Raw genomic sequence first — 20,993 nt, 5'->3', positions numbered from 1 at the left:
AACTGACATGATCTCAGTTACAGATTTCCTTTGTTTCTTTGACTACAGTTAGAAGAAAATACTTCATAAAATGCATTTTACAATCATTTTAATTGTTAGCAAGCTGTGTCATGTGAAAATAGCTTTATACATACAGCTGTACTTGTATACAATTTGTACAGAAGCACAGACACTTCTATAATGTGCATATTGGGTTAGCAATATGCCTAGTAAAGCTCCAGACAAATGAAGTAATTCCTCCACACTATGCTACAAGAATTTGAGAGGAGATATATACAATTTAGGTTACTTACTCAAAACAGATTTTGAGTATTAGGCCTTTGAAATAATGAACCAAAATTGTGCTGATTTCCTGGCAAGGAGTTATAGTCTATCTGGGAATGCCTTCCCCGCACAACAAAAAGGAATATGCTGCAGTTTGCAGTTCTGCCAGAAAGCTGTCTCATGGTGTCCATACCACACATAGCAATTCAAGACACTGAGTGAAGAGTATGAATCAAACACAAGCATCAAGTCTACTACAAATTAGATTATTATTTTTCCGGTAGGGTAATGGTAATGTCCATATCAGACAAATGCATTGAGGAAATAAAACCCACAATGGATTTAGAAGTCCTGTGAAATCTATGCTGCGCAGAGAGATTGCCAAATAAAATGAGAAGCAGAGAACCAGAAAAAAAAATCAGAAATCTATGGGAAACTTGATTGCAGTCAGTGATCGGCATCAAGACTTTAAGCTTTTGTGTTTTGCAGGTGTTAAATATTTGTGAGTGAAAAGGATTTGAGACTGATCAGAAGAGTGGCATCCCAAACTTTGGCTGGCATCCAGGAAGTAAGAGTGGTACAAAACAAAAAGGGAGTTCTGAAAATATGTGGGCTCACATGGAACTAAGGCATGAAGAAAGAGAAGAGGCAAAATGGAGAAAAAGAAGGATGAGGCAGTGTCATGCAGTTATGGACAACAATTTCCAAAACTATTACACACAGATTTACATTACTTCAATCTGCTCCTTTATGTAAAGCTTTCCAAGATGCTGTGGAAGCCACAGGGCAACTGCCATCAGGCAGTATGCAGCTGGTCTACACTGAACTTTGTAAGTTTTCTCATGTGAATGCTGCACACAACTTTAACTACATTACATCATCCTCTCAGTCTCACCAGCTGGACCATGTGGGTTGACATTAAGAACTTCAATCTGTTACTCCCCCTGCCAAGTTATAACCAATGGAGATTATTTATTTTAGATAATTTGCTAAATCATTTTCAAACTACATCAATATAACTTCTTACTGCTTTAAAAATTGGGATAGGAATGTAACTAGTCATGAAGACGGGAAATGGGAAAGAAATTTTGAACTTCAGATGGTTACACAAAGTTATAAACAGAACGAAGTAACTGCAGGTGCATTAACAAGGACAAAAGGAACAGTGAGCTGATATACCACATTAGCACTTCAGCTTTTGAAATTATAAGACTAGCAGCCAATTCTGAAATCCAATCCAAATTTCTACTGTACTTTCTATTATTCATCTTAAAGAATTCACTGCAGAAGTGGAAGATACAGTGTTGTGACAGAAACAGACCTGTGCTTGAGGAGTTCTACCCAATATCAAAGAAAAAGCAATTTAAAATTACATTTGGCTCATGAACTGTCAAAAAAAAAAATGTCCATAAGGTGTCTTTTTCTGCCACCACTGCCCCTTCCCCTAAGAAGGATACTATGAGCATCTTCTCTCTGGAGCCCAGCTACCCTCTTACCTGGCTTGGGACTGATATGGTGCAGATGTATAAGGGGGGAATCATCCCTGACCCATCCTGAAACTTTTACATGAGCAGCCTTGCATGAGTAACAGCAGTAAGCTTCAATCATTGTATTTATTTGACCTCTTGGATTGACATGTGAAACATAATTTAAAATACAAATTTAAAATATTAGTTATTTTAGAGCTAAATTTCTTGCACTCTTGTGGTCTGAAGGGCAACTTTGCAACCTGTGTATAAGGTATCCCCAGCAGAGAAGTGTGACTGAAAAGAAAGTGCAGTAAATCTTCCCAGCAAATTTGTTCTGGACATGATGGTAATTGGTAACTACAGCCTCACCCAACATTCCCAGCTGTTTTAATCCCAGCTCTGCACTGACCATGTGCCTTGAAAATGTCCTCCAAGGGATAATGATAAAGACCTGTGTGCTGTACATGGCACTGGGATGACTCACAAAAAACATTTGAAAATCCTTCTTTTAGGCAGCCCAGATAGGTTTTTCAGAAGTGCATTGACTATTTATGCACATGGGCCTACAGGAAAAGAAAAAGTATCTTTTAAAACTGAGATTTGTTTAGACTGGTAAACAGAGTGTGCAAGAGGAGTAGATCTAGAATCACAGAATTGTTAAGGCTGGAAAATACCTCCATGATTATCAAATCCAACCACTAGCCTAGCATCCACCATGTTCACCATTAAACCATATCCCCATGTGACATATCCAGACATCTTTTGAACCTTTCCAGGGATGATGATTCCACCACTTCCCTGGGCCGCCTGTTCCAATGCCTGACCACAAAGAAATTTTTCCTAATATCTAATCTAAATCTCCCCTGGAACACCTTGAGGCCATTTCCTCTCATCTTTTCATTTGCTACCAGGAAGAAGAGACCAACCCCCACCTGGCTTCAAGCTCCTTTCAGGGAGTTATAGAGAGCAATAAGGTCCCTCCTTGGCCTCCTTTTCTCTGGACTAAACATCCCCAGCTCCCTCATCTGCTTGTCATAAGACACGCACTACACACAGACAGCAAACAGCTGGTAGTGAGTAACAATGCCAGCTACAATGTTCATTGCTTTGGACTAGAACATGTTTGGTCCCATGGTCTGGATGGTCATTAGTGATTAGAGTATGTTTGGTGTATTCCTGCAAGGCATCATTTGGTTGGGTTTTGTCTGGTAGTAATCTGTGTTCTGCACCCTGAGACTGGTCTGAGCTGTATGAAGACTTGCCACAGACCATCTGTGAAGCAGCCACTCAGAATTTTACCTTTTTGCAAGTTCAGCCATCCCATTACACTTAGCATCCTTCCTAGCTGTATACTAGTATTTGCAGCATCAGCTAGTAGCAAAAATAAAGCCTGTAGAAACTTAAAAAATGATGGTACAGCCTTAACAAAGCCCAGAGAAATGAAGTTTCAGACATTGAGGTCTAGAAAACCTGCATGTTGCACACAGCATTTTTCTTTTAACATGTTAACCATGAAAATAATGAAATTTTAGCAGATAAACTTCTGACCTCAATAGCAAACAGAATCCTCAAATAGTAAAATATCAGCCAAAGTGAAAAAACAAGGTGGATTTAAATAAGATAAAGATTTGGCACTTGATACTTGAATATTTTTTTTAATTTGAAACTAGAATCTATGTGTTGCAATCACCCTTTAATTCAGTCCAAAATGCCCAACAGTCTAAATGAGCAAAGCTTATACATACAGCACAGCTAAAATCATGCAAAATCTATTAGAGTAAAAGATAAGCCTGGATCAATATTCAGTTAAAAATACATATTTTTCAGATCAGAAAATCTGTACTTTTAAAAGCAATGTTATATCAGATGCACTAATACTCACAACATTATTTTGCTTTCCGTTATGTTAAACATACATTAGCATCTCCTTTAAAGTACAATATGATGACAGTCAGTTTCATTTTCTCAATAAAATGTACACCTCTATCTAAGAGTAAGACTAGGTGTGAAATAACCTCAGATTGGACAGTCTTTAACAGATCCTCTCTTCTGAGGACTCAGACTGTCTAAGCACAAGAGCCAAAAGTGAGTTACAAACTGCAAAGAAAAAGTTCAAATTTGTTTCACAGTCAAAAATCACACCTATTAAATCATAATGACATTTCTTGTTTCAAGTTGTGCCCATTCAGTTGTGTCATGGTAGTCACTGTGTTCCTGGTATTGCTTTTCAGGGACGTCATTTGGATGGCAGAAGAGTTGCGCAAGTAGCTGGCAGATCTCTTTTGCCGAGCTTTCTTCCTGCAGCAAAGTTGGTTGTTGAAATGTCTTCTAAAACTCTCACTGAGAAAATACAGTGCAAACGGATTGACACAAGAGTTGCAGAAACTTAGCACTCGGGCCACTAATGTAACAACCATATGTCCTGTTGATGGATCAATCTTATTGTAGTGAAAAGATCGGTACATGTACAGCACATGGTTAGGAAACCAGCAGATAGCAAAGAAGCCAACAAAAACTAGAACAATTTTTGCCAGGCGTTTCCGAGTTTCCATCTAAAAAGATGAAGAGAACCCAGATGAACAACAATGAACAGAAATACTCCGCATAACAGACTGAATTAAAACATATAGCATTGTGCCTTATATTAGCTTCCACAACTATCATAACTAAGGCCAGTAAAAATGCTTCCTTCAGAGTCCCAATTACTTGTTCTGTCTCATTTACTATCCTTTCCCACTTTCAGTTTACTTTCAGTGAAAGATCTTAGCCATTTGCAGTTACAGAAGGTTGCTCTTTCTATATGATATATGCAGCAAGAGTGATTCATGACCCAAGCAAACGATGGCTTTTAGCCTGAAGGCACGCACCAAAGGATGTCATGAAACATAATCTTTCATGAAGAGAGTTCAGTGTTTGGCTTGAAACGTAAGCTTTAGTTAGAAAGCTATTTAGAAACCGTTGGCTTTGAAGTCTAGAGACACTGTGAGCAAAATGTAGAGACATTGCCAGCGTGTTAGCTAGACAATGGTACTTACACCCCATTGTTTTTCCTAAAGTGCCTCAGCTTGCACCTCTCTTCTCAAGAAACCACCAAAACTGCATTGCACAGTCTGAAGCATCTTAATTCCAGGACAAGGTGAAAGGTTCCATTAGTCTTCAATGATGACATGAGATGCACCTTAATTGCAGTGCAAGGGTATAATATTTTACAATGTAGATACTGAGAGTGGCTGAAAAGCTGATAGGATATGAGCCTACACAGCTGTTCCAAACTGAAAGAGGGAGGGAAACTGGCCAGGTGGAAGGCACCAAAGGGAGGCAGAAATTTTCTTTAAAATCCTCCAAAAAAGATTAATTATGTATTTTAAATACGAAAGTTTTGCAAATCCAGGAAGGTTTTCTAGCTCTGCTCAATTTTCTGGGAAAAAAATATACCAAGTGAATTTATTCTAATGAGGTTTCAAAATCTGTGAAATTAATCTTTAAGTAGCATTGTTGTCTCTATCTAAACAAAAAACAGTGGCGAACTCACAAAATATGGGGAAAGTCTAACATTCCAATTTGGTAGCATTTGCACTCAGACTGATTGCAAGAGCAGACTAAAAGGTGCAGAGGCATAGTGTGAATATTACATTTGGCCTAAAGAAACATGGGTTGATAGTAATGGTCTGAATTTATTTCCTCTTTCTGGGAGATATGTAAGTACAGCAGAATTTTCTATTCTTCTGAGCCTCATAGATTAACAAAAAGAACAAAGCTAAGTAGAATGAAAAAAACATGTCCTTACTTTGAAAATACATGTGGGTTCAGAAATGTGATATAAATTAAACATTGTTTCCATCCAGAGGGTTCAGCCAAAAGGCTCTCTATATTTCACAGGAAAATAAAATAATACATGAAGTGCTAATACCTATGCACTTTTGACAAGAAACAGACTAGAGTAGAAATAAAATGCTGCTCAAAAAGGACATGAGGGAATGTGGTCTTTCTTTTTCAAAGAATATGTACATGCTATATATGCAAGTAGATTCAGTGAGTATGCTAGTAGTTTTATAAAATACCTGCATAGAAAACCCTTCAAAATTTGTTTTTACGGGCATAAGTATTTTTCTCTGTCAATGCTAATGGTTTTTCAAAGTGGTTGAGGCACTTTCACTGCAAAAGCTGTTGTTTGTACATATGGTTCTACTAATGTTGCTATCTTATTACTTCCTGTGCCTTACAGGGAAGTTGGCTTTGTCTAGCATTTTAAAATGCTTCGTCTCAAGGGTATACAGAATCTATATGAAGAGTTTTACAGCATCTGTAATAGAAGGGATATTAGAAAAGTGCATGTTCAGGATTGTATCCAAGAGAGATCTGCCAAGAAAGTCAGGTAGGAACTAGTTCTGTGTTTATCTTTTCAGCACTCCTTGGTCTGAGAAGAACCTTAGATCCCCTAAGTAAAATTTTCCCTGCCTATATCAGTTTTCTCATTTCCAAGCACAAATAAAACAGGTACAATTCTCAAAACATTCATGTAAGATTTCTTTCCCAAAATGCCTGCCTATAGAGGTAGGCAAAGCCACCAGCATTAACTACAAACCCATCATTTCTCAGTAAGAACACAAGTAGTGGCTACATGGTTACATACAAACACATAAACCAATCCCATTTACTGTTAAGAATGAACATTGATGGCACTGAATTTACATTTTTCCTTGCTCATATTCATGTACAATACTAGGCTTAATACCAAGAAATTGTGAAAACAACAAGATTTTTCAGAAAATCCTTGGCTTACTTCATGTGGAAACTGAACTAATCCTCTGCAAAATCCAAAAATTTGGATGTTACAATTCCTTTACTTACATTTATAAGTGTACACAGCACACAAATCTTTCACCAGGATACAAAAATCTAGTAGCTTACCTGTCTTTTGGAATGTTCACTGTATTCTCCAGGGATGTTGTGAGCACTTTTCATTAAACTCTTTGCAATATGGTAGTAGTAGATGCTAATAATCATAAGAGGGACAAGGAAATACACAAGGAAAAGCAGGACAGAATGGATTTTTGGGTGCATGTCATCTGTCATGGGGTATGGTATGCATGCTGTGAAAGTGGCATTATCTGCATCATTGATGTGAGCCAGTTCAGAGAACACTGCTTCAGGAACTGCTAGGAGCGTGGAGATTACCCAAATGGCAGTGGCTTTAAGACAGGTCCATAGCACTGCACTGGAGGTCTGGATGTCCATGGGATTGACAATTGCTTTGTACCTGAAATTGATCAAAATGCAGATGCAAATTAAAAGGTGATCAAATTCAGCATGCAATGCATAAGGTCACTTCATACCTTCAATTAAAATAATTTCATGTTTTGTTCTTATTTGAAAGGTCAAGGGGCTTGCAGTCTTCCTTAGATCTGCATTCTCTAAATCTCTGCCTTCATCTGTACGTATATACTCATCAGAGGTGGCAAAAGGAGCCCAGGATACAGCCTGTGGCTGTAGGTGCCTATTCTGCACCAGTCTGGTGAAAGCACAGAATCAGCCAAGACTCAACTCTTTAATTCTCTAAATTCCCTCAGCAAATCCCAAATGCACATCCTACCGCCACACTTCCTCCTCACTCTTGTACCAGCACATACACACTTCAGTATTTCCTTCCTTCCTCGGCTCCTGATGTCCAGGGCTCTCTCGGGCCTGCCACCATGGCTTTCCCACTATAGGACACCTCTAGCTCCCCTCAGAGGAATATACACAGCTTGATAAAGTCAGGCAGAAATTACTCCCAACAGCCTATGCAGAAGGTATTAAACTCTTAAATAAGTAAACATTTCCACATCAATAGCTGGAAACTGCTGCTCTATACTGCATTTTGGAAAACTATCTAAAAATATATGATTACATACAGACCTTTGCAGAGTTGATAAATTCATAGCCCTGACAATGAAAACAGGAAGAATTGCAGACAATGGAAATATCACACTACAGCAAAGGAAAATAAATAAATAGAAGTACACTCTGGTCAAGAATTCTTTTATTAAAAAAAAACAATTCAGGAGGTGATACAAAGTGAAACTTTCTACAATAAAATGTCTGTGTTAAAAGGACAAATATACTTTGAGAAAAATACTTCAAGGATACGGTAGATTTTTTTAAATGTAAGTAAACTATGCTTTAATGTTTTTATTAACAACTAAACATTAAACAAAACATTTCAATTTGTCTAAGCTGTGGTAATTTGGAAGGTTGCTTTATCTCATGGGGTTTTTTAACTTCTTCAATTTTTTTGTTTCTAGTTTGGCTTTGATTTGGGATGGCTGGTTTTTTTCTGAAACAGCAGAACTTTTGAGGAATGGAAAACATATTCTTCCCTAATATCTGAAGAAAAGTTTAACAAGAAGTAGGGATTCAGGAAAGATTCTTACCCCAGGTACATAACTATTCATCTTCAGGTCTTCCTAGTCAGTGGAAATGGACTTCCAAAGAGTGATTCAGATTTTAGGTGTATTAAGTCACCCTCCGAGGTGCTTATTTTTCTTTGTTAGATGCACATTGAGTTTAGATTGAGAAGAACTGTAACTTACATGCCTCTACTTTGTGATAAAACTCCTTATCCATGCATGCAGATACATATATATGCATATACACACATAATTATGTATGGGTATGAACAAGTGTCTAAATACATACCTAGTGTTAGTTTATGAGCAAATATAATATAGCTGTTGAAGGGAATGCTGAGAAATGGAGTTGTGATCCCAAATACCCTTTATGGCTAATTTTCAGGTCCTGACAGGTAGTTCATAGCCCCTCAACACCTTGAACAGATACTTGGGGAACTGTTGATAAAACAGTACCTCCATACAGCAACTTGTGAGTTTGCTGGCCATCAGCAGTGCAACTGGCTATGCCATGAAAATGCTTGGAGCAGAGCACTGTCTTGATACCCTAGCAAAATTTTTCTTCAGAGAATATTTGAGTCAAAACGCACCTTGAAGTCTTCTTTCTCAGGATTGTGATAAATTGTTTTATCACTAAACAATTAAAAATAATGGCTATTTATGTTCATGTCCTCTCTGAATTCTGAGAAAGGATTTTTGCTGTGTCTTCACTGATATCATGGAGTAGAAAATGAAACTCAGTAAACTGTCTCTGTCAGTTTATGTTTACTATTTCTGCTAATACACAATAAGAAACTCCCTGGACACCAAGGTGTAAAGAAATCCTTTATACTGCCATAGGAAGGACAGAAGCTTCTGCACAAAGCATGAATACTCCCCAGCACAAACTGTGACCTTATTATTCAATAATTGCTTCCTATTGCTGTCTGAGTTGATCTCATTACATAAAGACAGACCCTCCATTTCATTCAGCTAAGGTGACGTCAAGTCCTTACATCTGCTCATTCTTTTTAAACTTTACATTCTGGGGGAAAAGCTAGTTTGGGGACTTTGAGGCAGGGGGAGGACATTGGATAAAAATACTGGTTTGTACTACAGATTATTTTTTACTCTCCTTTCCCACTGCGGTGTATTTCAAACTATTTTGTCCATAACCCTATGGCCAAAGACAAAGACCGGGTCACAAATAATTGTTTAGCAGTATTTGGTCTAGTTAATCTCCAAACGGAAGAATTTTCAAGAAGCCTTTCCACTAGCAGATGTGACATATATTTGTACTTTAGCATATATTGCTGTTTCAGCAAATAGCATGCTTCTCCCTGAGCTATGACTGACTCCAAACCGGAAGACATTGGAGCAGAGCGCCCTTTTCCACAAAACCGCTGAGTTTAGCGCAAAAAAAACTTCTACTTCCTACTTTACTGACTGCAAAATGGCACTTTTCTTCCTGGACTCAGCCCTGCACAGTACTCAATATCAACAGGAAGTGAAAGGCACTAAGTGCTTTACAAAATCTGTCATCTTGTTTTCATCTTTGAAAAGACAGAGGAGAATGAGAAAGGTTACAGATAAAATCACAACTGAGTGAAATGAGAAGTGTTCCCAAAGTGAACATTCAGCCTCTTCCTTTGTATAAAACCAGTGTTAGGGTAAAACATACCACTAATGATTCAAATTACAAAGTGCTTATTTTCTGTCAATAAAAAAACACCAGTAAATTAGAATAAGGGTGCAAATTATGCAATAAAATCAGTAAGTAAATCCATTTTTTCTTTTACTTCACTGATTAAAAAAAAGGCAAATTATAGGTTGCCATGAAGTTAAGGAAATAATTATAAATATGTATTTGGTTTTTTATTAAAACCTTTCATGTAAATTCTGTCTTCCTATATCCTCTATAATTATCACTGCTGACAAAGGGACCCCAGCTCAGGAAAGACTTTTGTAAGTTTCCTTTCTTTGGAGCTGTAGTTTCTGCCAACAGACACAAGTACAAACTTGCTCATTCTTATTCTGCAGATTGGTTCCTTTGTACAGTGTTTTCATTTCATTTCTCCCTTCAACACAACCCCAAAAAACTGATTAAAAGAATATCCTCTTCCTCCAGAGTTGTATGTTGCTATCTACTAAACTCCAATATACTTCTCCTCACTTTTGTTTGCAAAAGGCATTTGTAAACATATTTCTCGGATCCAAATTAGAATTGAAAGTTTTACTCCTGTCTCTGCTGTATCCACAATGTTATTCCCCTGCCACACACTTGACTTCAAAAGAAGTTGCTCCGTGAGTAGACCTAAGCTGCCCCTCCATTGCTGTGCTATCTCTTTTTCTACAGTACTTTGTTGTGATAACCTTAGAAATAAATTTAAAAGAATACCCAAACCAACTAAACAATACTTAGGCATTCACTGGACTAAGATAAGAGCCTACCATTCTAACCAGAATTGCCTCAGTATCTCCTTGCCCCTTTGATTCTGCATTGTCTGTTGTCCCTTTTTTTAAAAGCCCTTAATGTCAAGAACTTTATTTTTGTTCCTGTTTACATAGCACTACCACAAACAAGATTCTAATTAATCACCTAATTTCCTACATTCCATCACAATGGAAATAAATCTAATAATGAAGTGTCATAAGCCAAGCAGAGACCCAATTCAGGCAGGGCAGATCCATACTCTTTTGCTTTAATTTTCATTTTAATCCTGGGGCTGGAGGGGTTGGTATTGGCCTTATTATAAATAAGTTTTTTTAAGTGATGCTGCTGTGTCATAGTTCTGCATTCCTTGCAACTAGAGTAATTTATCAAAACCATTCATATATTAGCTTTCAATTGTGTCATTGCATGATGATTTCAAACACAAAAATCCTAATAATATAAAAGACTATAAATATGTCTGAATACAAATCACGGCTGTATGGTCAAGAGTTGTTAAAAATACTAATATCATATACAGTTGTAGTCCGCTCCACTATAGTAGAATGAAATTTTGGATGGGACCAAAGCCCTTTTCCTTATATGGGAAGTTCAATTGATTCAGCTCCAGCTGAATCATTAAGAGGAGAACCATTTTTCTAGCTGAAAGCAATGTGGGATCATTTGATGCTCGCTGTTGTGGAAACATCTTTCACAGCACACAAACTGTCTGAGACTTGCATTTATTCTATTTCATTCTTATAAATTCTTGCAATGGTAAGTACATGTCTTAACCTTTTTTCATAGGCAGTCCCAATGTTTTTATTCTGTGCTCATCTCTTAAGAGAAGAGAATTGCATTCACCAAGGAATGAGCATCTCTGAGGTCTAACAGTGAATCTATTGAACAGTTTTGAAATGAAGACTAGCAGACCATGTGTAAACACACTTAAAATGAATGTCACTTATGCTACATCTATATGAGCAAACTAAACAGTGTCAGAGTCTATCTTAGGCCTGGAGGCCATGTGGCATTGTCTGGACATCCATGACTATTTAATTGAACTCTTTAATATCCCAATATGAGATCACCACATCCAAACAAATTAGGCAGTTTACACTTCTGTTGGTAATGGCCCCTGGGCTTGCGTTTAATCCTGAACCATGCCTAGAAATTGTTCTGGAGAATATTGATTGGTCCAGGTCATGGGTCAATTCAAACAACACCATGGACCTCTCTAACAACAGTGTGACAAGTGGCTGACTTCCAGTGTTCAGGCCTATTCTTTGGCACAGTTGAATATGGTTTTCTGCGCATATATTTATATAAATATACACAAACCTATTTATGTTCATAACAAAAAAACACACACTCTCAGGCGCCTGGTCCCAAGAACATCCAGAAGCCCCATACAGTGGTTGGCCCATTCTGTCCCACTATGTCCATTCCTTCTTGACTTTTAAATTAAGCAAGCAGTTGTATTTCCCACACTGTGCATGCCAGGAGCTCCCCTGATCAGACCTACTCAGCTTGCATCTAAGCTTCATTAGGATTCTGAAACCAAGCACAGCAAGGCTGAGGGGCCTGATGTCAAAGTTGAGTTTAATAGCATCTGGAGCATACCAAAGTCATTAGCCTTCACAAAACTGCCACAGCAAAGGCAGCTCTGGCACCTGCCTCTCCAAGAACAAAATGGAGCCATTCATTCAGACAGGGTGTCTGGGAGTCATTGCCCAGGCCTGCTGGACGGTGGTTCAAAATTAACATTTTACTATGAGGAGAGAAGCTTATTCTTAGAAGGCTGCATCATACAAACCCCTGTATACGCCATTTCCCACAGGGAAGTACAAGGCAGCTTAGCATTTATATTCTCTTGGCTCCTATTGCCTTTCTGGAGTATTTACCTCATTCCAACACCAATTTGGAATTCTGAATTTTGGATTCTGCTCACAAAGGGTGGATAGAAGGAGGAGAACGTCATCACCTAAGGTAGATGTTAGGCATTAAAATGTGCAGTCTAGACAAGTTTATGTACTGTTTGGCTTTCTCCCCTCGTGCTCTGCTCTCCATTTAAAAAAAAAAAAAAAAAACAAACAAAAACCGACAAACCAAAACAAACTTAGAAACCCACAACTAACCATGTTTTATTCTTTCAGTGTTTATATTCTGAATCTTGAAGGATCAAAGGATTTTGAGAAAAGAGAAACCCATTTCTTCAAATGGGCTTGACCCAAATCCCATTGATACCCCAATTTAAGACTGATGAGGAGATCCACACTTATCAGCATATTCATTATATGCTTGCTTCGTGTGTCCCAGCAACAACATCCATGCATACCTGAATGAAGAAGATTTCATAAAATCATCACTGCTGGAGCAGAAGGTCAATAAAAATATCCATTACAGAAACTAAAGTGCCTGGAAGCAGAAATCCCAAGTATAAAATATGCTCAGTGCCAGTTTACCTTTATAAAATTGTTGCAGTTACAAAACAATTCCTCCCATTTCCTTGATGAATTCAGTTATAGTCCATGCCATGGCAGATAACATACTGTTGAGGAGAACATTACATGGTCAGATGATTTTTGGAAATGTTACAAGCCAGGAAGAAGTAAATAATCAAACCTCTAATAATGTATCTGCAACATACTTAGATTTTACTATTTGAGAATTTGGAGTCCAAATCTCTAATTTCTAAATTCAAAAAGCTGCAACTTCATTTATTTGCTCCAGTATTATCAGCTAGAAGGCTCCACTCTGTCACTTTTAACTCATTTCTAGTTCAATTTCGTTTGCAACTTCTGTTCTTAGTCTGCCCTGAAATCAGTGTAGATGGAAAAAAACCAAATATATATATATAAAAAAAAGAACATTCAAAAATCACACAGGAAAAGGTTAATATAATAATCCTTAAAATACAAACAATCAAACAAACTTGGAGCCAAAGCATTGACATGACACAATGTTAAAAAGAATATACTATAAAAACCAGCTGTAAAAAAATGAAACAATATTTGGGATAGTCATGTGAAGGACAAAACTAAATCACATGAGCTATAATTACAACATATCAGAAAAATCCATTTCTCTCATGCTTGTTCACACACCACAATTTTATTTGAATAGATGCTCCTACAAAGCTGGAAATACACAAATCTACATGCAGCAGATGTAATTACACCACACTTCATGTGGTTTGTTTGTCTCTTGATTATTTTCTCTGTTGTCTGACAAGCTGTGTCAAGTTAATTCCAAAACACACTTCTCTTCAGTGGACACCAAAGTAGATTTCCTTGTACCTTCCACAAATTTCATAAACTTCTAAGCACTTACTTGCTATTTGTAATTACACTGTCAAATTGGGCTGAACCAGCAGGATTTAGACGTTCTTAGTGCAGGTACATATTTAGACCTAGGGATTGTGACTGTATATAACTTGTTTCATTAGTACATATAAAAACACATCAAAATAACACTAAGAATATGTAGTCTGGAAGAATGGTTCTGCAGCAAAACTCCTATGATAAATACACAAGTTCTTCTATAATTAAACTATTTAAAATGAGTGTTCAATTAAATTATCCTTTTTGGAGAGGATATTTGAGAGTTTCAACACTCTGCACATATATAAAAGAGATTTAATATTTATTCTCTAGCAGATTTATCATCACAGAAAACATGTGAAATCTTTTTCCTAGAGAAACCATTGGTAGAACATACTTGATCTTTGACATCATTTCTGAGGACCTGTTAAATGCAGACCTGAGGATTCCAACAGTTTGCATTAACCCAGTGCAATGTAATATATAAGGGACTCACGTACCACGTTATGGTGAGAGGCAAATAAAATAAAGAAATGCAGTTTTATATACTCACTAAGAATTTAGCTAGGTCTGCTGTTTAGCAGTGATTTTGTCTGTCCCAGGCACAGCCTTTTACTGAACTGATCGAAGAAGCAGGAAACAGGAGGGATGGTTTTGAAACTGTTTCTCAGGGTTTAGGTTGCAGTATATGAAAGGCTATGGGACACTGGCATTTGCATTAGTTAAACCAAAGCTGACTGCTGCCAGCACAACACAGGCACTGCACAGATCACTGAATAGGGCAAACACCACAGCCATTTCTCACTTTGGCATCCTCAATCTAAGCAGCTACCTCATGAGTTGAAGAACACACACAGGACACATGCACAAAGGCAGGAGTTTAACATGTGTGTGTCTGTATTAACTTTGAAAAACATTTGCTTAACTTGGAAGGAAAATGGTATTTGCTGAGAAATCATTTTCAGCTGTGTAAAGACAGCCAAAAGAGGAACGTTTCCAACAGCTGATTTGAATTGCATGGTTTGGACAACCTTACCCTAGAATAGTTTACTTCTTAATCTACTCCAGACAAAATTCTTCCAGCACTGTTGTGTGCAGGATTTCTGTCATCCCTTTTTCTTCTGGAATATTTTCCATCATATTCCTTTTAACTGTATAAAGTGGATATAAATTAATTAGAACATTATAGGGTGGGCACAGGTGAGGAGAGACTTCACTGTTTAACTTGACAAAGGTGTTCTGGCAAGCTTTATTTTGTAAGTCAAGCTTGCACATATAAACTGAAAAGCAAGATGGAAAAATGTAAAAGACAAAGCCTGCCCAACCTCTCTGAAATTTCTTTTCTCTGCCTGTTATTGCATAACTATAACTATACTGCTACAGCCCACAGTGAGAGAAACATCTGGACCATCATTTATTTTAATGTACTTGAGTAATTCTTTCATTCAATGCATTTATCTCAAGAGTTAGGGTTTTTACGATATATACTTATATATTTCATAGTTCTATTTGGTCCATACAGTTTTGTTTTCCCATCTACTATAAACAGTCAAGGTGCTGTTTTTCTCTTATACAGACAACCTTTCATTTTACCTTTGTTTTTTCTTTATTCTTCAGCTAATTATAAGTAATTTTCAGATGTCATTTAATACTGCTTTCCTTGTAAAGGCTCTTCAGTCCCTGAATATTTGCTATTAAGGCTCAAAAGGAAATCATGTCCACTTTTCTGCTTCACCTGCTCCACTACATGTAAGGATTTTGCATTTCTCCAATCACTGTATTTCAGCCTGAATCAGCACCTGCCATAACAGAAGAAGAAACTGTAAATAAATCCTGAGAAGAGTAACAAGAAAGTTTCATTAAGGTGATATTACTAATGAAGAACCTAAAGGAGTTACTAGGGCAACTTTTCACACTCCTGAATGTCTGAAATATTTCCTGAGTCCCCTCAAAAACAGGAGACAATAGACATGCAAACTGAGCCAAAACAGAATTTGTTTTCAGCTGTCATCAGAAGTCTGCACATAGACAAACAAAAGAAGGGTCAAATAGTTTAGCTATGCAAACCTGTAGAATACAATTTAAGCATCTCAGACACTGTATTTAGCTATTTAGTGAATTGTACTTAGCTATTTATGTATGAACTTAAGTTTTCAAACTGTTACCTGGTTAATCAAGTATTTGTCTAATCAAAGGCATCCTTTTGTCACACTTTTTAGGAAGAAAGCTATTTAGGAAGCTTTTTAGGAAGAAGATGCTATTTCAGTTGCAGTCAGGTGAGTTGCTCCACCATTCAGCTTTGCTGTCTCCATTACAGTGCAGCAAGACTGCATTTGAACTAACACATTTAAATCCTTACTGTTACCTGGTTAATCAAGTATTTGTCTAATCAAAGGCATCCTTTTGTCACACTTTTTAGGAAGAAAGCTATTTAGGAAGCTTTTTAGGAAGAAGATGCTATTTCAGTTGCAGTCAGGTGAGTTGCTCCACCATTCAGCTTTGCTGTCTCCATTACAGTGCAGCAAGACTGCATTTGAACTAACACATTTAAATCCTTCATTAGAAAGAAAATGTAGGGAATAAGTAGCAGAATTAAATTTAATCCTATACTTACAGATCACATAAAAAATGAGGCATAAATGACAGCCAAAGAGAAAAGGAAAGACTATATGGGACAAATCTAAAGCCATTTGAAGGGGCTGCCACTTATTCCTTCAAAGTCTACTCACTCCAGGTGTCTTGGCATTTTGTGGGTACCATTTGCTTTTCATCAACGCACACAATAATGCAGTGATGGCCAGAGGTCCACATTGTAGAACTCAGTCTTAATTCATTGCTTCCCTGAGTTTTTCCAGCCACCTCTCCACATCAAGGTTTATGTGTCATCCAGACCTCTAGCTCCGAAAAGCATCTTGGAAACATCTTTCCGTAATCACTCTCCAGGTCCTTACCCTACCTAGATTCCTTCCCAGGTACAAAGCAGTGAGATCTCTCACCCTGAGAAGAGGGTGAGGAGCCCCATAGGACCAGTTTGCATTCTGAGCTGACTGTAAAGTCCACCATGAACATAAATTTTAAAAATTCTCTTTGGAGTAGAGAACAAGTTCGTGGTATGGTTCAAGACAGGTTCATGCCTGGCTTCTGCCCTTTTTGCAGTGAGAAAATGCTGGCACACATTTTCTTCATGTATGCTATGCTCCAGTCCCTCTGGCAACACTTCTCATCTCTTTATTTTTATCCTCATTATCAAAGACCACACCAAGTCCTGGGACTTGTTCATTGACACCCACTAGCCCTGGCCAAAACTACAGTCCATGGACCCAAGAGAAACAAGCTCATCACAGGTCCCATTTTTAATTCCTTGTCCCGCCACATCTTTAGGAAGTGCATCCCTGGCCATCATGCACCAGTTCTGTGGGCATTTTCAGGGTGTGCTTATTACTATTGGGTGTGTTCTGCCCTATGGCCCCCTTAGTTCCCTTCTTTTAAGGTTTTTTTTTTTGTTCTGTACACTTCTCTCCTTCAGCCCTCTTCCTTTTTTTAATTTGTCATCCACTCTAAGTATTAGGTTTTATCTTTCTGTAATCCTCCCTCTCTTTGTCCCTTGCTTTTATAAACCAGAGAAATATTAAGGTTTCTAGAGGTGGTCTGGTTTCTCCAAAACAGAGAAAAATCAGTAGGAGCAGTGGCCATGAGGGGCAAGGGTGCTGATCCTACATATTTTCTGCATGGCAGTGAGAAGGGATGGCTAGTTCAGCAGCACAGCTCCTTTGCAGCTTTCTCCACCCCACAGGAGAGCAAGATCATACTCTGCTGTGATGCCAACACCCTGCACCACCAGTGCCACCTCTGCATCATCTCTCCATATGAAAACAACTTTAGAAAAGATATGTATGCAATTAGTAGCACTTTTTCTTCCTTATAGCTTCAGTTTGTTGATAACAATCATTCAGAGTTTACAGCTTCTGTAGCTGCTTTTGTTAAATTTATCACATATATGTAATTTGTCATGCAGAATTTCCATACAAACAATAAGTGCTAATTACACTGTGGAAACCAAGACAATCTCACTTATGTTAATTCACACAAGCATGCTGCAAAGAATTCTAAATATTCCTAAATCTGTTCCTTAGTGTAATCAATGTCTGGCATTCTATACAGCCCTGTGGTAGCAGAGAATAAAAAGCAGGAAAGGCTTTAATGATCATATATTAAAATGTACCTTGGATGTTATCTGTGAAAGAAGGGGCCACTGAGAGGACAGTATATACCAGACCAAATATGTACTGGATTATAATGGAGCCCTCCTAGTGACATCACAACTTACAGACTCCTAGATTTGCTTATCTGGAGAAAACACTGACCCTGTCCAGGCCTCACCTCCTCAGGACCCCTTGGGTGCAAGATGCTGCCACTATTCCTGATCTGCTGGCATAATTACCCATTAATTGATTAAGATAACATGTTAGGATCTGACTACAAATTAGTGTGACAGAACTCCTCCACACCAGTGCCTTCCCTCAAATTTGGCACAAGTGTACAAAAAATTTAGATTTGAATCCAACCTAAACTCCACTGAGAGTTCAAACAGCTTCACTCAGGAATGTCTTGGAACCCCAGGAGACAATACATTGCTCTCTGAAGTCAGTGGCTGATCTTCTGACTGGAAAATAAAGGCTTTTGTTCTCAGTAAACAAAAATACAACTGCAGAAGTTAAAGAAACAGAGTTGTTAAATTCCTAGTATAACCATTTCTGACACTGGTGTATACTGTAGAATTCAAAATGCTGGATGAATGTGTTTATTATGAGCTTATGTGGTCTCAGCACACAAAGTGTAGCTGTTTTCTAGCATGTGCAGTTCTAAATGCATTCAGTGTAAACAGATTCAACATTGCTTCTTGAATCTTTACTGATATTAAAAGAAGTAGATGAAATTATACAGAAAATCAAACAATGAAAGCTTCAAAGCTATATCAAAAGCAAATGAATGAATCCTTAAAGATTAAACCACCAGCATTCCCTTGCATTACATCTCACTAGGGAGATGATCTCCCCTGCAAGCAACTTCCTCGCCTTTCCAGTTAGATACTACAATGACACTTTTAAATTGTGTATATAGAGCAGAAACAGAACTGCAAGGTTTCCCTGGCTCTCTAAGGACAGACTTTGACATACTCTTTAACTGAGTTAATCAGACTAACAGCTGTTCAATTTTAGGTATGTTTTGCAAGCTCTTCTTCAAAAATATAATCCATTTTCATAAGTTACAAAGTCTTTATAGACAAGTATGTTAGGTTCTGAGCAAAACACAACTGAAATTTATGTCCATTGAAGATTACTTTCGCGTGGAATCAAACAATTTACTGAATTAGTTAAAAAAAATAAATATTACAGTTATATGCTATTAAAAAAATAAAAAGGATTACAAGTCTTAAAGAAACACTACTGTAAGTGTGATATGCATTATTAAACTCAAGCCTTCACATTATGCACCCATATAATGCAGTGGCTCAGTTTAAAACCGGACAAAAGAAAATGTAGTAATTTCTATGGAGAAGGAATTAAACATTTTCAGTTCTAGCTTAAAAAAAGAATTGTTCAGATAAGAGAAGAAAGATAATTTCATTTAATTTGAGGTTGCAATTATACTGCAAGATTTTGTCTTTCAGAGCCTGAAGCACAGTCCAACAGTCACTCAGTTGCTGTAAGTCCCTTAAGTACCCATTCATAGTAATTGGGAGGGAAAACGTGGGATCCAACTCTTTGATTCTTCCTAAAATACTGGTGATGAAAGTGTTAGTTTCTAGTTTGTTTTGGACTGGCTTTTTTAATATCCTTTTCTAAAAGTTCAGAAGACAAAAAGAATAGTTGAACAAAAGTTTAAGGTGGACAATTAGAAGAGTTTGATGTCTCTGAATTCCCAGAAGCTGAACTAGTTCTGGCAGTCAGCTCTGGTAACCTGCTCTTCTACTAAGACACAGACACACAGACACACACTTTCTCAGCAGAAATAAACAAATTAATTAAAAATATGTCTGTGCTTGACGTGGTTTAACCTGCTCACAGCCCGTCAATGTACCACTATGACTTGTCAAAGGTCATATCTAGCACCTAAAACCTTCCTTTAATGATTAAGATTTCAATATATAAGCTGTTAGAGGACCATCCCAGAGGTGCAGAAGACAGGACTAAATCCAATTCTTGCAGCTTACACCCTAGATGCTGGAGGCTCAGGTGCACCTATTTCCAGACACCTTTTAACTTCAGTTAGTACCAGGCTCACCATCAGTCAGTGAGGGAAGGAGAAGCATGGCCACCTCACAAGTTGGAATGAGGGGACTGCAAACCAGAATTGCATATTTTATCAGAGGGGTGCTTTACCTTTCATGCTAGCTCCAGCTAGCCTTAGTCCAAGCTGCACAGAGCTGAGAAGTGGCAGCCCAACCTTCCTACCTGTCAGCACTGAGGGCGGTGAGGGTGAAGACAGAGACACCAACGGAGGTGAGCTGGATGACAGGGATGAGCTTGCAGCCCACCTCCCCAAAGAGCCACTCCTCAGAGAAATACCGAGAGGCATCCACAGGCACACAGGTCACCAGCAGCAGCAGATCACCAGCAGCAAGGCTGGAGATGAAGATGTTGGGCACACTTCTCAGGGCACTATTAGAAATGAAGATCTTCATGAGGGTGATGTTGCCCAGCAAGCCAACAGTGATGATGAGCAGGTAAAGCGAAGGGATCACACAGCGGATGATGAACATGGCTGTGCTCCTCTCTTGGGGCAGCAGGGTTGTTTCAGGCACCAGGTGGGCACTTCCATTATCCCCGAGGGGCACTGCTGTGAGCTCATGCAAGAGCTCTGGTTCCATCCTTCAGCTTTGGGTGGACTAAAAGTCTCCAGTGCAAAGTACAGTGGGAGCCACCAGAAAGCTTCGCCCCTCTGCAAGTCAACCAACTTTCCCCCCCTTCCCTACTGCCTTTCTTCCTTCCACTTCTTTGCCGAGTTCTCTTCCCTCAGCAATGCAGAGGAATGTCCGCCGGCACAGTGGCGGAGGAGGGAAATCAAAATTCTCATGCGCTCCCTCTCAGCTGTTCAGAGATGTGGGCAGGAGGGCGAGATGCTGAGCCTGGCGGAT

At 38.3% G+C, this 20,993-nt stretch overlaps 1 protein-coding gene across 1 annotated transcript; it reads right to left on the bottom strand.

The window, feature by feature from the left end:
- Positions 1 to 3,883: 3,883 nt before the first annotated feature.
- NMBR (neuromedin B receptor) lies at positions 3,884 to 20,726 on the bottom strand. Its single transcript, XM_009076316.1, has 3 exons — positions 20,311 to 20,726; positions 6,645 to 6,993; positions 3,884 to 4,285 (listed from the first exon to the last, which is right to left on the bottom strand). The coding sequence occupies exons 1-3, from the start codon at positions 20,724 to 20,726 to the stop codon at positions 3,884 to 3,886; spliced, it is 1,167 nt and encodes a 388-aa protein (XP_009074564.1).
- Positions 20,727 to 20,993: the final 267 nt, after the last annotated feature.

Source organism: Acanthisitta chloris, unplaced genomic scaffold (genome assembly GCF_000695815.1).
Source record: "Acanthisitta chloris isolate BGI_N310 unplaced genomic scaffold, ASM69581v1 scaffold25216, whole genome shotgun sequence".
NCBI classification, from domain to species: domain Eukaryota; kingdom Metazoa; phylum Chordata; class Aves; order Passeriformes; family Acanthisittidae; genus Acanthisitta; species Acanthisitta chloris.
The sequence above is the reverse complement of the archived record's forward strand: the minus strand, read 5'-3'. Positions and strand labels throughout refer to the sequence as shown.

Bases quoted from the DNA above. Each gene is read 5' to 3' on its own strand.
- NMBR (XM_009076316.1), bottom strand. From the start codon at position 20,726: ATGGAACCAGAGCTCTTGCATGAGCTCACAGCAGTGCCCCTCGGGGAT. The intron at 6,994-20,310 runs GTAGGAAGGTTG...GATCAATTTCAG, and splicing joins ACCGCCCTCAGTGCTGACAG to GTACAAAGCAATTGTCAATC. The intron at 4,286-6,644 runs GTAAGCTACTAG...TCATCTTTTTAG, and splicing joins GTGAACATTCCAAAAGACAG to ATGGAAACTCGGAAACGCCT.